The following is a 16,089-nucleotide window of genomic DNA, read 5'->3' as shown; positions in this document are numbered from 1 at the left end:
CACACTAAATATCACAAATTAGATATTATATATAGATTCAAAAAATACATGAAATCAACCAAATTATATAGGCAATGCCATTGTTTCAAACACACATAAATATCTTTCATTTAACATTAGAAAGCCTTAGAGACAAAATATATTGGATATATGGATACTAAACAGATATGGCCCTCGTGTACAGGTGCTGAATATGATTAAGAGAAGCACCAGTTCAGTAGCAAAACAAGTACTTTTGACAGCTTGTTACGTTTTAAGATTTCCAAACTAGAAAACACTCGCTCAACAACAATAATAATAATTTAAAAAAACATTTTAAACTTAAACTGCAGTACCACTGCCACTGCTTCATCCTTAATCACACAGGAAACATGAGCAGGGGGCGGGGCATCCTATTCAAGTATTTTAGGAAGATGCAGACATACCTGTTGCAGCGCCATGCTCCACACGCAGTGCTGCCAGCCCCCGTCCGAGCCTCTCGAGCCCAGACACAGGCTGCAGTTCTGGAGAGTGTGGCAGGGCGGAGGGCACGGCAGAGGGGGAGAGGACTCCACTTGCATGGGTGAGACATTGAGCAGGGCGTAGCTGAAACATGTCCAGTCATAGGTGGGGTTCACACTCAGGATGCGCCTGGTCTCACCTGGAGAAATCACAACAGATGTCCAAGAACTTAGCTGAAGTGGCTATTTAATCAAATGTTTTTAAGAAAACTAAAACATAAATCAAACAAATCATCTTCAATACTGTTTTCTGTACCTGTGCGCTTGAACTGGCGAGTCCACATGCATTTTCCTGAAGCCGTACACTTGGGGCAGTCAGACGCCTCACAGCTGGTCTCAGTGCAGTTGCTGGACAGAAAAATCTCTCTCTGGTTGATCCGACAGTCATGTTCAGACGTGCAGCTGACAGAGCTGCTGATACAGGCCCCCTCCGGACAGTTTGTGCACCATTTACACTGAAGAGCAGGCTAGAAAATGCAAAACAGAACTAACTTTAGTTGACAGACAGACAGACTCGGTCAGTGTATTTTATGCATATTTTCATTAATTCAATCAGTCTCTACTGCGTTATCCTCCACATGAGGGCCATGGGGGATCTGGAGCCAGTGGGGTACACCGTGGACAGCGCCAACACACAGAAGAACAACCATTCACTCTCACATTCACACCTATGGTCAATACAAATCCCATACAGCTTTTATGCTTAAGTAGTAAAGTAAAACACTAAAAGGTAAACGGGAGTAAGAGCAATGGAAATAGATTCAGCAAAAAAAGAAAGAAAAACACAAACTGAAACGACTGAAACCTCCCTCCAGCTTCTGCATTTCACTGTGCTGGGAAAGATAATAACAATAATAGAACCAGCAGATGTGAGGAAAGCACAACATTCCTCTAATCAACAACACAAGAAGCAAATATTACTTCAATAATAGATGGAAGAAGCAGCAAAACACCACAACAGCAGATGCTCTTTGTTTATATCATCAAGTTGCATCGTCTCATCCTTTAGTTGTGATATAGATTGTGCGCCATCTACTGCTCGTCTCAGTGAACTATTAGCAGCAGTGGATAGAAACACATAAATGTGCATTTTCTTTTACCAAAAGTACAAAACACAAAATAACCAAATACACATGTGGACAATTAGTGTCAGGGACAGAAATCATTTATGTGTGTATTTGCATTAGGGCTGGGCAATATATGGATACTATATTTCATATTGTGTTAAGGTATCTGTGATTTTAAAGGCTGTTGCATTGATGATCATCATATTTATTATATTAAATACATTTGTGAAATACATATAAAATAACATTATGACAATTGATCAAAATTAAATAAAACTAATTTTCGTTTTAAGACAAGTGAAGTTATATCCTTCATTTGATATTAAAAAGCAAAAGAAATAAAGCAGGTATTTTAAGATCATGTAATATAGATCATAAAGAGTAGATGTTTTATTTTAGAGTGTATGTCACTCGCCTTTGAGAAGCACAAACATCTCAAAATCAAACTTTTCATGAGTCCAGAGAAACGACCTGTGTGCCACTTTACATCCACATACATCTCATATATCAGGATAGCTCAAAAACTTCTCGATATTATTTATAAGCCATACTGCCCAGCCTTACAGTAATATTGATTTGATATTGTGATGTAATATCATTATTGAATTAGGAAAACAAGTATATCACCCTCACTTTCAGAAATTGTTGGAAAGCGAGAGCCGATCACATCACACAGTTGAACTTACAACTTTCCATTTGTGATCAAATCGCTCAGGACGAATATTAATACTAGATCTGAATGAGCTGGGGATGGTGTTTGTGTGTGTACCTGTGATGGACTTGACAATGTCTTGGGGTGTCGGGCCAGGCATTCACTGCAGGTCTTCAACCGACGACACTGGTCTGGCTGACGTGGGGTTGGGGAACACGGGGACTGGCCTGTGAAACAACCCATCCTGATGGAGACAGAGGGAGGGCTGCATTATTTATTGGCAGCAAATAACTTATAATATCAGGCACAGAGCTCTATTTATTTACTGATTTGCTTTCAGCCAGATGTGTTACCTCTCAGCAGTATTTGAAGTAGCACAGCTTCCCCTACACCACACGCAGCTGCCTGTGGTGGTGTTGCAGGCCTCAGGTGTTGGCAGCAGGCCACAGGGGTCAGAGGGCACGGTCAGGGTTAGGAGTCTGCCCAGTGTGACACCGTTGAAGCCCCCCGACACAAACATACGACCATCCCAGCTCGTCATGGCAAGAGATACGGAACGATTCACTGGATCTCCAACGGCAGAGACTGAAGGAAAGGGACGGGAAGCTCAGTTTAAGGTACGGTAAATTATGATTTGACAACGAGTGAAGCTGCAGGACAATGTTCAGATGATCACCTGGTCGTATCCAGGTGTTACAGTTGATCTGATACAGAGACACGGAGTTACTGTAGTCTTCTGCTTCTGTCCTCCCCCCAACTATGACCATGGTGTCTTTGATCAGGGCTGCAGCATGGAAGAAGCGGGACAGGGGCTGCGAAGCAAAGCACACGATCAAGAACAGATAAGTTACCTTTTTGCACTAGACTGATAAACATAAGTGTTTGACTTGTTTAATTTTCTGTCACTCAAGCAGGTGAGAGAGCTTCTTACCTTATTTCCCTGTGAGGGGACGAGCAGAGACCAGGTGAGGTTGGGATAGTACAGACTGTAGAGCTCGCCTGAGGGCTCCACTGTCTCCACGTGAAAGCGATAACCTCCAAAGACATAGATGGCATCAGTCTGCTCGTGGTAGACTGCCGAGTGACCATATAAACCTTATTTAAAAGCAAAACATAGAACAATGAGGAGTTTGCAACATCTGTGTGTGAAGTTAAAAGTCCTTTGTGTTACATTTAGGAGACTTGACTGGTATAAGTGTGTAACTGCTTTTAAAGCCTAATAAACCTCTTCATTTGGACAAAGGGCTTGCATTATGGAGGTGGCCAACTTATTCTATAGCATCCCAAATGCACAAAACAGCCAGAACGGCTGCTTAGAATGACGTCTTCTCCATTTGTTAGTTTTCCTCTAGTCCTCCTCCAGTCTCCAGTCTGACCTATAAATGTCATTACTAGTCACATCCTGGATCTTTTTTTATTTACTGAAATCCTCTTCACATCCTGACACACATATTTTAGCCCTCGCAATAATAGGTTTAGCTGTAGAACAGTTATTAACCAGTTTATGATGACAATGTTTAGATATTTTCTGTCAATAAAACTCTCCGCAGTTGCGATGCAGTGTGTGTTTGTCAAGTTTCGAGAGCTTTGACGAGAAAGCAGGAGGACGTTTGGTTGCATCTATAGCAGTGGAGCATGTTATTATAACCTTTTCCAGACTCATACTAACACTGTACGTTGAAATTTAGCACATTTCAAAATGCAATCATGTCAAGCTAAATTAGTTAGTTCATTAAATAAAGTCAAAATACATCAACAAGAGCTACTGCCCGAGGGGACTGCAAAATACCACAGAAAAACATCCTTTGCACAGTCAGCCTTTTCTTACCGAGCAGCATAAGCGTGGAAAACCCTAACTATAGAACATTATAAATGATTTCACAAAATCCATTAAGCAAAGGCCATTGTTATTGTTTTATTTATTTGGTACCTATCTTTTTACTAACTTCCTACTTCCTTCCTGTGTGGTCTAATGTATATTGTACGTATTCATTGTTTGCCTGTTTGTCAGTCAGTATGCGTCTCTTTTTGTTATCAACTTAACCAGGGACTGCAGATGAAAATAAGCTTTACCACATTTACATGATTTATGAAATGAGCACGTTAATTAATGTACATTGTCCCTTTTAAATGAATGAAATAAACATTTTTTGTTTTTGTTCTTAATGAAAAGTTATGATATAATCACTGAAAAGCAAAATGCCTCAGAAACCTGTAGGTGGTGTTCCAGTGTGTGGGGCTATGGTCCAGTTCCCAGTACGGGGGCTGAACTCCAGCAGGTGGTGGTTGAAGCCGTTCTCTGGAGAGTAACCTCCAATCAAAAGTACGGAGGATTCTCGGCGTACAGTGAGGGTGTGGCCTGCGACTGGGGACAACACTGCGCTCTAACAAAGGCACAAACAAAAGTATGTGAGGCACAAAAAAGGAAAACCTTTCAAAGATTTTGTATTTCCACATTACATTTGATCTTTACCTTGTGTTCTCTCCAGACTAAACTGCTGAGATTGAGACTCCAGGTATCCATGGCAACACCATTTTGAGTGACACCTCCCACCACAAACATGAAGTTGTGAGTGGCACCGTGGCTTCCAGAGCCAGACTCATGTGTGGTGAGGAGTGCACAGGCGTGGTGATAGCGTGGGCTAGGAGCTGAGCCCTCCTCCGCAGAGCTCGTCAACATTTGGGTCCAACGATGCTCCGACACGGAATATCTTAATGAAACAGAGGCAGAATGCATTACAACCCAACACACAATAACACAATAACACAACATTTTCATGAGGTTATGTGCCCCTACCTGTAGACATTTCCCAGAATGCCCTCTGACAAGGAGAGTCCTCCATACAGCCAGAGATTGCCCTGTGGTCCAGACACTAGAGAGTGGCCCATCCTGTGGAGGAACCTGTGGGCCTGGTTCTGTGGAGAAACACAGCACGTGAATGTGTGTGTAAAACAGAGTCATGTCATTACATTACATTACATTACATTACATTACATTACATGTCATTTAGCAGACGCTTTTATCCAAAGCAGCTTACAATAAGTGCATTTAAACATAAGAGCTTCAAGTAAGCCAAACTATAAAGTGCTAGTCATAAGTGCGATGTACAAGTAAGTTTTTTTTTGTCGTCGTCGTCTTAGTCGAGGTAGAGTCGGAAGAAATGTGTTTTTAGTCGGCGGTGGAAGATGTGGAGGCTTTCTGCTGTCCGGATGTTGATGGGGAGCTCGTTCCACCATTTGGGAGCTAGGACAGTGAACAGTCTGGAGTTGGAATGCCTCTGCAATCCTCTCAGTGAGGGGGCAGCGAGCCGGTTTGCCGATGCAGAGCGGAGTGGGCAGCAGGGGTGTAGGTTTTGATCATGTCCTGGATGTAGGCTGGACCGGATCCGTTTGTAGCATGGAACGCAAGCACTAGAGTCTTGAAGTGGATGCGAGCAGCTACAGGAAGCCAGTGAAGGGAGCGGAGGAGCGGTGTAGTGTGGGAGAATTTTGGTAAGTTGAAGACCAGTCGAGCTGCTGCATTCTGGATGAGTTGCAGAGGTCGTATGGCACACGCAGGGAGACCAGCCAGGAGGGAGTTGCAGTAGTCCAAGCGTGAGATGACAAGAGCCTGGACCAGAACCTGTGCCGCCTTCTGGGTTAGAAGAGGCCATATCCTTCTGATGTTGTGCAACATGTATCTGCAAGATCCAGCTGTTGCAGCAATGTTGGCAGTGAGGGAGAGATGGTCATCAAGTGTCACACACAGGTTCCTACAGTATGAGAAGGAGCTACCACAGAGCTGTCGAGGGTGACGGTCAGATCTGTGGTGGGAGAGCCCTTTACTGGGAGACAAAGAAACTCGGTCTTGTTGAGATTGAGTTTCAGGTGATGGTCAGACATCCACTGAGAGATGTCCTAACACAATGAGGGCGTGCTCTCCGGCACTGGCACAACATTACACAGTATGTCGCAGTAAGCACTGATGATCCCAGTGACTTCTAATGTACAAACAACCATGTTTTCAGAGCAGACACAGTAGCCTATGTTATAGCATTTCATACAAATATGATTACAGACCACAGGAAAAAACAACAAAAGAATGACAGTGCTTCAGTTTGTGTAGCTTGCTTTTTCCACCTGACTTATAGAACAGGTTTGTCGTTGTTTGAATCACAGGACAAGAAGACTTCAATAACACGGCCTACATAGTTACATAGTGCCGGTGCAGGCGATGTAAACCTGTATAAGGTTCGGCAGAGGTGCAATTCACCTTGTTGTAAGTTGGTGTACCATCAAAATAATCTTGGAAACATTATTTGGAGGTTGAAATCCTACATTGTGTCACTTTAATATGATAATAAAGTTTCCCACAAAATCTAAAAACAGCTAAATAATGTTTCATTACCATCATAAAAATTAAATCTGCAGCGCAATGTGCATATATTGGGGTCTTATATAGTTTATACATTAAAGAAACAAGTGTTTGCGCTCTTGGTGTCATGAGGAAGAGCAGGAGCAGAGAGGGAGAGTTTGTGAAAGTATAAAAATAAACATTCTCTGGCTAGTTACACAAAAATAAGCCCTCAGACATTAGGGCTGGGTATGTCCTACATCCACATCACACAAAACAGACGCCACAAAATGTGATACTTATTGAGTTATTTTGAATTATGACCACAACCTACACATTATCTAAAGCCTTTATCTGCTTTATTATCCTAAACAGTAAGGGCAATGGACACGTTTAAGATAATGCTCTGAATCATGTCCACTGACCTCCGCTGTCACTCATCGGGTTTTAACCTGCACTGCACCTTAAGTGATGATAACATCTTAGACCAGGGGTGCTCACACTTTTTCAGCATGCGAGCTACTTATAAAATGACCAAGTCTAAATGATCTACCTACTACAAAAATGCAAAACATATATTTATTTATAAATATATTGAGAATTCTTTATATGTACAATGTATGTTGATGTACCTTGCATAACCACATGAGCCCATATTGCACAACACAACACAATTAACTATGTACATTTTTTGTCATTACCTGACTTTACTCTGACGACTTGCACTGAATGGAATCAGCACAGTAGCTGCTGACAGCCAGCCTCAAGCACACTAACAAATGATCATCAAACGCACTTCGAAAATGTCATCGTGAACAAAAGCCATCCTCCCATTCTGTATGAAAGTGATACGTTTTTGTCTTTTAACTTGGTCCAGCTCCCCCACTCATTTTTATACCCTTTCTTAAGTTTAAGAGAAAAATTGGAGGTAACTCGCTAGCTATCTTGTTAGTTTTGCTGCTGCACTTAGCGCCGTTGTTTGCACATGCGCAGTGACCTAAGTGTCAGAAAAAGTCAGATGTCAGCTGACTGGCTGCCCTGTATATCAATCAAGTGACAGGATGGATGATAGGCTGAAGTCTATTTTTTTTTAACGTTATGCGATCTACCCACGCTACCTTTGCGATCGACTGGTAGATCGCGATCGACGTACTGAGCACCCCTGTCTTAGACTGTTGCATCGCTATTGTTTCTTTTAATTTATTGTAACTCCCGCACAGTCCTATAATAATTGTTTTATTACTTGCAGTAATACCATACAACTGAAGGAGCATGTATAGAAGGTTTGCTTATGTTAGGTTGTGCCATTACCTTGGTCAGCTGTGTGTCCAGCAGTGTTTCCCAGATCAAGGTGTTGGCGTCTCGAGGAACGGAGCAGTCTGAGCCAACCCAGCTGTCTAAGCACACACACACTCCCAGAGACTGAGACAAACACGTTATGTAGGTTAGTGATACAGGTAAAACATGGAAAACCACACGCAAAGTTCCACACATGGATTTGATAGAAATCTTACTGAATTACAAGCCCCCCTTCCTTCTGCTATTCCACAATCCTGGGGGCACATGGGCCGGTCACAGTGGGGTCCTCCAAAGCCCTGAGGACACTGGCAGAGGCCACTCTGGCACTGGCCTCCCCCTGGGCACACAGGTGAGCCCTCATCACCCTCGTCGGAGCTCTGGTGACACCGTCGCACCCAGTAAGACGCGTTGAAGCCTTGAGGTTTGGTTGAAGACACGTTGGCTTCAAAGTAGACTGAGATTATACCTGGTGGTGAAAGCAAATTAATTTGTTTAATTAGCCTCTTATCAGTTACCAGGAAGTACATAAACTCGGGTTATAATTTAAAAAGAGTGTCTGCTCGTGAGTCAGTGGGTTAAATGGAAGGATACCTGAGGTTGCCTCCACTGTGATAGGCTGAGTCCTTGTAGTGCCACAAAAAGCTCCAATTAGGTTATGATCCGAGTGAACAACTCCATTACCCAGAAAACGAGGCAGACCGTCAAACACATACACAAACGAGTTCTGCAGAATATAAAGAATGTAGCAGAGCGTTAATGGGAAAACTGACAAAAACATGTTCAGTTGTTTGTACAATGTGGCCGACGTGTTTGTACTCACTTTACAATGTGTATGGGAGTCAGGGTGTAAAGTGAGGGCTACAGGGGGACACAGCTGTCTGGACATACACGGTGCCAGGTTATCAGTCACAGACAAGACCCAAAGGCAATGAGAAAGCCCTCCTTTCCCTTCAGTGCCGCTTCGCCATCCCAGAGAAGAAGAAAGAGGCACGCTGGAGGACGAGCTGGAGGAGAGGAGCACAGAGCGGCCCTGGCACTGACGGTAGCACGTGCCATTGTTCCTAAGGGACAGAGAAACAGAACATATAGAATTCAACCAAAGTCCTCTTCTCTGGTCAAACAGTGACAGAGGAGACAGCAATGTTTTACTCAAAGACAAGATGCACACAGATGAGGTGGTTAAAGCAACACTCAGTCACTTTCCCATAGAGAACAGTGGGCAGTGCTTGTGGGGTCTCTCCTTCTGGGCTTATGTTGGGGCTGACGTGCGTTTGTCTTTAATGCTTTCCTGTTACTTTTCACTGCACCTCAGACTCTGTGCAGGGTGTGTGTGTGTGTGTGTGAGTGAGAGAAGTTCAGGTGTTCAGGGTGTTTCAGCAGTTTAGATATAGCATAATCTGTATGGACAAAAGAAATGGAAACTCCATAAAACACTGTGATTATATGGTGTAAATATCTCAATACCTGGGGTCTCCATAGTAACCAGGCAGGCAGGACTCGCAGTGGGGTCCCTGAGTGTTGTGGGTGCAGTAGCATTGGCCAGTCTGGTTGTGGCAGTAGCCTTGGAGAGGGTCACCATGGCCATTACACTCACAAGGAACACAGCCGCTGCCGTCAGCCAGGGCTGAACCGAAGCTCCCAGGACGACAGTGCTCACAGTGAGGCCCTGTAGTCCAGTCTGACAGAGGGAAGACCAAAGATCACATTTTAACTAGCACCTTACAAATGAAATAAATATTAGACAGTCTTTATCATAAAGCCATCACCACACTGAACTCACTCTGCACTGAAAACATACACCTGATAACCCATGCACAATATTTATTTAATTAATGGACATATGTTATGTATATGCACAATATATGGGAATATGACAATTAAGTTATTATAAATCTGGAATTTCAATTCATCAGTTGAGGGGCTGGACAATACACCAATATTATATCTATATAGTATATATATCAACTAAATGATTTAACCACCTTTTTTAATAATAATAAGCCTAATATTTATGTAACAGCTACATTTAAACATATTTAGAGGCAATTTCATCGTTTCTAACACATGTAAATATTGTTCATTTAACATTAAAAAGCCAAAGAAATAAAGCAGGCATCATCTGAAATGAAAGGTAATACGTGCATTTTAAGAGCATGTAATACAGATCATAAACAGTAGATGTTTTATTTTAGAGTGTATATGAAGTGTGTATAAAGTGTACAGAGAAACAACCTGTGTGCAGCTTTATATCCACATATATCTCATATATCAGGATTTAGGCCAAAAATACCCAGATATTATTTATATCACCAAGGCATACATACATGTTATTATCTATCACAATTATCTATTGTGATAGATATTGATTGATATGGGAAAAAAAACTTATCACAATATACTTTTACACGTCACCCAGCCCTAGTCGGAGTATGATTTTAACTATACATTGTCACAAAGGGACAGTAAAGAGGAGCTCATCATCATCATCATCATCATCATCATCATCATCATCATCATCTGTGTCTCACCCTGGCATTCGTCACAGATCCCCGGAGCAGTGATACAGGTAGAGTGAAAGTTACAGCCACAGTCCACATCACATTCAACACCACTCAGAACCAGAGTGGCAGGGTCAGACGTCCAACCCAGGGAACACTCGCACTCGAAGCGTGGGCTCCCGCTGCACTGACCCTCACGACATTCATTGTAGCACCTGAGGAAGAAAGGCAATAACATCCCGATGACTCAATGCAAAAGTGAAGCATTATTTTAGACAAAGACAACAGAGGTGAAGACTCACGTCTGGTTGCAGTGCAGCGTGCCGTCCCCTGTGTATCCTCTCTCACAGTGGCACTCGTAGGACGTGGGAGTGTTAATGCAAGTGGCATAGGGGTGACAGTTGTGAAGACCCAGTCTGCATTCTTCAACATCTGGGCAGGTGGGGTAAGACCAGACTGCGTCTTGGTCTTCATCGTCCAAGTGCTCCAACTCCAGCTCCATCTCCAGCGGCCGAGGCGGGGCTGAGGTCTGAGGCTCGGGGCTGAAAAAAGGACAAAGAGATTATTTATGATGGAGAGAATTACATTTCCAATTAAACTACAGGAAAACTAATTAATGGAAAGAACATTGGCTTGCACATATTGTACAATTAAGATTAAGAATTAAAAATGTACTTAAAGCAAAAGGAAGCCAACTCTATTTATTTATATATTCCTATCAGAATATGAAGACACACCCAAAAAGTTTAGTTCAGTGAGCAGCTGATTATAGTACGACACAAATATTTATCTTGTTTGTTTGTGTCCCTGTATTTATATATATATTTGTATTATTAGCTTGTTCTTTTAAATGTATCTTGTACTTGGATGGTTCTAATTTGTATGTGGAACACAATCATTATTAATAAAAAGACAAAGCAGATAAAGAGGTATGAATTTGGGCAGATATACGATATATAGCGAAATATCCTTGAACCATGATACAAACACATATTCTTACTTTACAGTTCAAACAATTCAACAGACAATCACATACTTAGCAGCCCGTGCTTCAGCAACAGCCACACTGCAGTTATAAACAGAGGGATCATCTATTCCAGCCCAGTCCCCCCTCAAACACCTGAAGAGATGAGTGTAAAACAAAGTGTAAGTACAAAAAAACAGACATTTCATAATAAAATGATGCATTTTGTGTCAGTATTGTTTAATGTCATACATACTTTCCAATGGTGGGATTGTTGTAATCACCACACCAGCCACACTGGAATGTTCTCAGACAGTCTGTGCATGTGTTGAACGATGAACATTGTTTACACTGGGGAACTGAATGAACGCTAATGATGGGAGAAAAAAAGAAGAGAATATCAGATTATTCATCCAACATTCACTGAGTGACAAAAAAAATCCCCTAAAGGTTATTTTATCTGCGTTTCTTATGTAACGTGAAAGTAATCAGTACGTGCATCAACTCTCACCTAAAATATAGCAAAACAAATGGAAAAATTTCCTCCTTTTACCTGTCATACCAGTCTCTGCACTCTCCATATGGGTATTTTGTGAGGTAGGCAGCAAAGTAGAAGCAGGCCTGGGCTGACTCACACCACGCACACTGGCTGGAGTTGGACAGGCACTCACCACATGTCTTTCTCCTATGCAGGACAAAGATTTAACCATAGAGAGCATGAAAATAGGGGTGTGTTAAGGGTTTTCTGTGGGAGTTATGCAGTATATGTCATTACTATGTAATTAGTATAAAAGAAAAGTCTTTGTAACGCACTGATTGCAGACTCTAGGACACCCTGTCGGGTCTCGTATAGATCCGTCCAGTCTTCCCCGTCGACTGCACTGATAGTCCCCTTTCTTGCTGGAGTTTATCTGCCACTCACAGTAAGGGTCCTAAACAACAAGCATTTACACACGTCGTAAGTAAAACACCAAGTTAGGCTATTTAGATTATCAGTAGCACTGTGTGAAGCTCTGTATTGTACCTGGGTACAAGCAGAGCAGTCTCTGTACTCTTCACACAAGGTGCACTGCTGGGGGGCCAACAGCAGATGGTGCTGATCTTCCTCTCCACCTTCACTTTTCTCTCTCTCGGGGCAAGGTTCAAGGTCCAGGCTGTCCCGCAGCAGGCAACGGGACAAGGACGGGCACCAGCCACAGGACTGATCGGACAGACACGCCAGACAGGACATGTAGCCTGAGCAGGAACCTGAGCGGTACGGCTCCAAGAACAGGAAGGAGATTTCCTACAAGGAGAGCAAGTTATACGTAAGTGGATTTAAGTTTCATGTTCAGCATTTTGTTTACAGCTAAAGCAATTTTCATACACAAATAAATAATAAATGTACACTTTCATTAATAGACTAAATCACTGCGATGGACCAGGACAAGTTTAGTGTGTGCCTTTACTCACACTCCCTCCTGGCAACGTTCTATTCCAGGTAAGGGCCATCTCACTGGTTTGTCCTGAACCGGAGTTGTTCAGGTAACCCTCAGCCTGAACAAGGTAATGATTGCCCCTGGTCAGGTTAGAGAACAGCCTACTGCCATCTGTGCGCGACAGTATCTTCAACTCCTTTTCCTGCTGAGCTGCCCAACGACCCACCACCTCCTGGATTTAGGAAGAAGAAAAAAAGTTAGGTGGCTGAGGGAAAATAAACAGGCAATAATTATTTTCCAATTTAATATTTGTCATTTAAAATAATTGCAGCTACAGCTCATGTGTTGAAATTAAATCATCTGGGAGTGTTTGAAGACTTGGCACAGCAACAAGACACACACAGGTACAGTAACCTTTCTATTAAGTAAAGACGGGGTAAATACACACTAGTCTGTTTGGGTTTATACAGCAGAATCTGTATGTTTTTATGTCTCTTTTATCATGTATTGTATTATAAAGCACTTATCTGTGAATGGTGCTATAACAGTAAACTTTACTTATTTACAAATCACATACAAAATTGTTAAAACATTTTATTCATTTAAAATAACACTTTGATGTGGAGACACGAACGTTCCCTCACCAGTTGGCTGGAGTTGGGACCCGATGCCACTCGAGCCTCAAAATGGAGCCTCTGAATGCGAGCCCACATGGAAACGGTCTCGGTGGGAGGAGAGGCGTGTGGGGGAGCCCCCCACAACGGGTGTATGAAGCCCCTGAACTGCAGAGCGACGTCCATTTCTGTGGTGGGGCTAAGGATGATGTTGGAGCTGCGGAGGATGGCAACCTAGCGAAGGGTTGAGGAGGGTGAAGGACAGAGGAGGATGGATGGAAGTGGAAACACATCAACAGCAGCACTATTCTCTACAAACCACTCCACAAGTCTGACATACACTACTTCACTACAAGCATAGTGCAAAACAAACAATTAGGAAATAAAGAGAAACGATAGTTGGAGTTTTTTGAAGTGTGACTGAGATACTGACAAATAGCCAGTGGGGGTGCAAACCGCTCACTCTCCCACACCGCAATGAAAATTCACATTTTTAACTCAGTGGTCGACTGCAGCCCTGTTCGATAAGTTTGTGTCATTTAGATAAATCTGAATGGCTTTCAAAAGCCAAAGCAACAAAATAGACCTACATCTCCTCTGTGCTGTGCTGTGATGTAAAATTCCAGAAATTCTCTATGGACTTTGGTTCAGGAGAGTGAGCGGTTTACAAAGAGACACAACGTTTAATTTCAAGTTCTAAGAAAAAGACTGTCTAATGGTAAGATAAAGTGGGAAACAATTCTTAGGATACTGTTGACTTGAACATTGTATATATCATAAGGTGAACCTTTTGTTAAGTGGCTAAAATATAGTTTCCAGGACAGCAGGTGTCCGTGTCCAGGCTGGTTCTGAGCGCTGACTATGTGTCCGTAACTCACAGAAGTGTACACAAGGAAAAATTAACAATAAAAGAGAAACTAACACATTTTGAAAGTAGAAAACTACAGTTTTGGAGGAAGGAAGGAGGGATAAGTACAAGCAGAGACAGAAGTTACATCCACAACCAATACAGTTAGCACTTGAGGTCTGGACTGTGTACCTTGTCAGGCTGGGAGTTGTTGCGGGGGTGCTGGAAGGTGAGCAGGTGCAGTCCTGGGACATAGTTCTCGGTGCGACAGGAGTGGAGGGAGGTAAGGAAATGGGTACGCTCCCCCCACCAGCCGTACGCCCCTGAGATCTGGTCCACACGGCACACACTTCGCTCTGTGAGACCGAGAGGGAGAGGTCAGCAGACAAAAACACACATCTGACCTCTAAATAGCTCATGATACGGCAGTTTAAAGCACTTAATACTAATACTGTACTGCATCGTATGTGACCTGTGACATTTGGGTGTGACAAGGAAGAAGCAACACGTGACTGTACTGCACCAAAACAAAGTGTGTGTGAATGGACAGCCGCGTCAGATCAGGTCAGGTCTGAGTCTGAGTCTGTCCAATCTCAGCTAGGTGTAGTCAAGTCAGTGTGCTCCATCTCTGCAACACCCCCAACATGAGTCTCCTCCCTCCCATGTCATCTCCCAACATCACTGGGGTTTTTTTTTTCCATAGAAGCTTAACCCTTTCTCCTCTGGCCTCCTTCCTCCCTGCATGCATCTCACCTGACACGGGCAGGCAGGACTCATTCTGAACACACCACCCAAATTCCCCAGGGGCAAGGGCCAAAGTAGCTGGAGTGCCACTGAACACAAGACAAGACTGGCAGTCAGACAGGAAGCGCGCCAGGCCCAGGCAGCCAGTACTGCCGCACTGTGAACAGAAAACAGGGGTCATAGGTCAGTGTCCGTCAGTGACAGTGCTGACACATTCATACAGTCTGATAATGTCTGTTGTTGAATGTTGTGTTCAATTTGTAGACAGAAACTTGACATTTCCGAGGTTATACCCCTGAACTCAGATAACAGACACTTCACCAACCCGAACATGGGATTCCAAGATGGCTGCCACAATACAAACACCTCTGTCAGTTTTGTTTAATAGTAAATAAAGTCATATACATAGTACTACTGTAGGGCTGCATTCTTCTGGAAAAATGTGAATCACGATTTTTTGCTGAGAATTGAGATCATGATTCTCTGGCACAATTTATTCACAAATCGAAATGTTCGCATGAATGAACAAAAGATTAGAAACATTCAATTAGGCATTCAATAAAAGTGCCTGAACACGGCCCTGCATAATGGGCTCATTGTTATTATTATTGTTGTAGTGGCTTCAGTGACATATGGCGTGTTTCCACTAGCTGGACTCATGACGTCATAACCAGGAAAAATACGAGTGCCGTCACAGGAAGAGGCACAAGAATCAAACCGAACAATGCCGGACTGTAGATCAGTTAAAAAGACTAAACAATCATGGGTTAATCTCTAAAATCTCATCATTTAACAGAGGAGTCTGGTGTATTTAGCGACATCACTGCTGAAAGCCGGTGATCGCGCGCAGCGAGCCGAATGCAAACCTTTCTTCAGCCTTTTTCTCATCACTACCAGCGGGGTTTTCATTACCATCCATTTTGTATTTATTTCTCCTTGTAAACTCTCAACTGCAGACGGACTTCTGCCTTCACTGAATCATGAATGTAAATGCGCTTCATATGTTGAGAGAGAAGGCAGCGACGAGGCTGTGTTTAGTGTGAGAAACTCGCAGAGGAAACTGAGATTGTTTATTTATGATGCAGCTCATGAAATAAAATGCAGAAGAATCGTTGTCATTTAGAAATGAGATCACGTGTAGTTCTGAATAGAG

General features: G+C 42.8%; 1 protein-coding gene across 1 annotated transcript in view; it reads right to left on the bottom strand.

The window, feature by feature from the left end:
• Nucleotides 1-16,089, bottom strand: part of megf8 (multiple EGF-like-domains 8) — a 34,855-nt gene that overhangs the window by 6,780 nt on the left and 11,986 nt on the right. Inside the window, 25 exon segments of the mRNA XM_058647108.1 lie at nt 426-640; nt 757-967; nt 2,337-2,463; nt 2,573-2,804; nt 2,896-3,069; nt 3,072-3,314; nt 4,432-4,603; nt 4,693-4,930; nt 5,017-5,135; nt 7,864-7,974; nt 8,067-8,317; nt 8,443-8,575; nt 8,672-8,912; nt 9,316-9,529; nt 10,380-10,564; nt 10,652-10,891; nt 11,386-11,469; nt 11,570-11,683; nt 11,867-11,998; nt 12,127-12,245; nt 12,338-12,598; nt 12,766-12,963; nt 13,376-13,579; nt 14,385-14,548; nt 14,946-15,093. Of these exon segments, the coding sequence (XP_058503091.1) occupies nt 426-640; nt 757-967; nt 2,337-2,463; nt 2,573-2,804; nt 2,896-3,069; nt 3,072-3,314; nt 4,432-4,603; nt 4,693-4,930; nt 5,017-5,135; nt 7,864-7,974; nt 8,067-8,317; nt 8,443-8,575; nt 8,672-8,912; nt 9,316-9,529; nt 10,380-10,564; nt 10,652-10,891; nt 11,386-11,469; nt 11,570-11,683; nt 11,867-11,998; nt 12,127-12,245; nt 12,338-12,598; nt 12,766-12,963; nt 13,376-13,579; nt 14,385-14,548; nt 14,946-15,093 (4,530 nt within the window).

The sequence above is a fragment of the Solea solea genome, chromosome 13 (genome assembly GCF_958295425.1).
Source record: "Solea solea chromosome 13, fSolSol10.1, whole genome shotgun sequence".
Taxonomy (NCBI): Eukaryota; Metazoa; Chordata; class Actinopteri; order Pleuronectiformes; family Soleidae; genus Solea; species Solea solea.
Note: the sequence above shows the minus strand (reverse complement) of the source record. Positions and strands in the feature narration are given on the sequence as shown.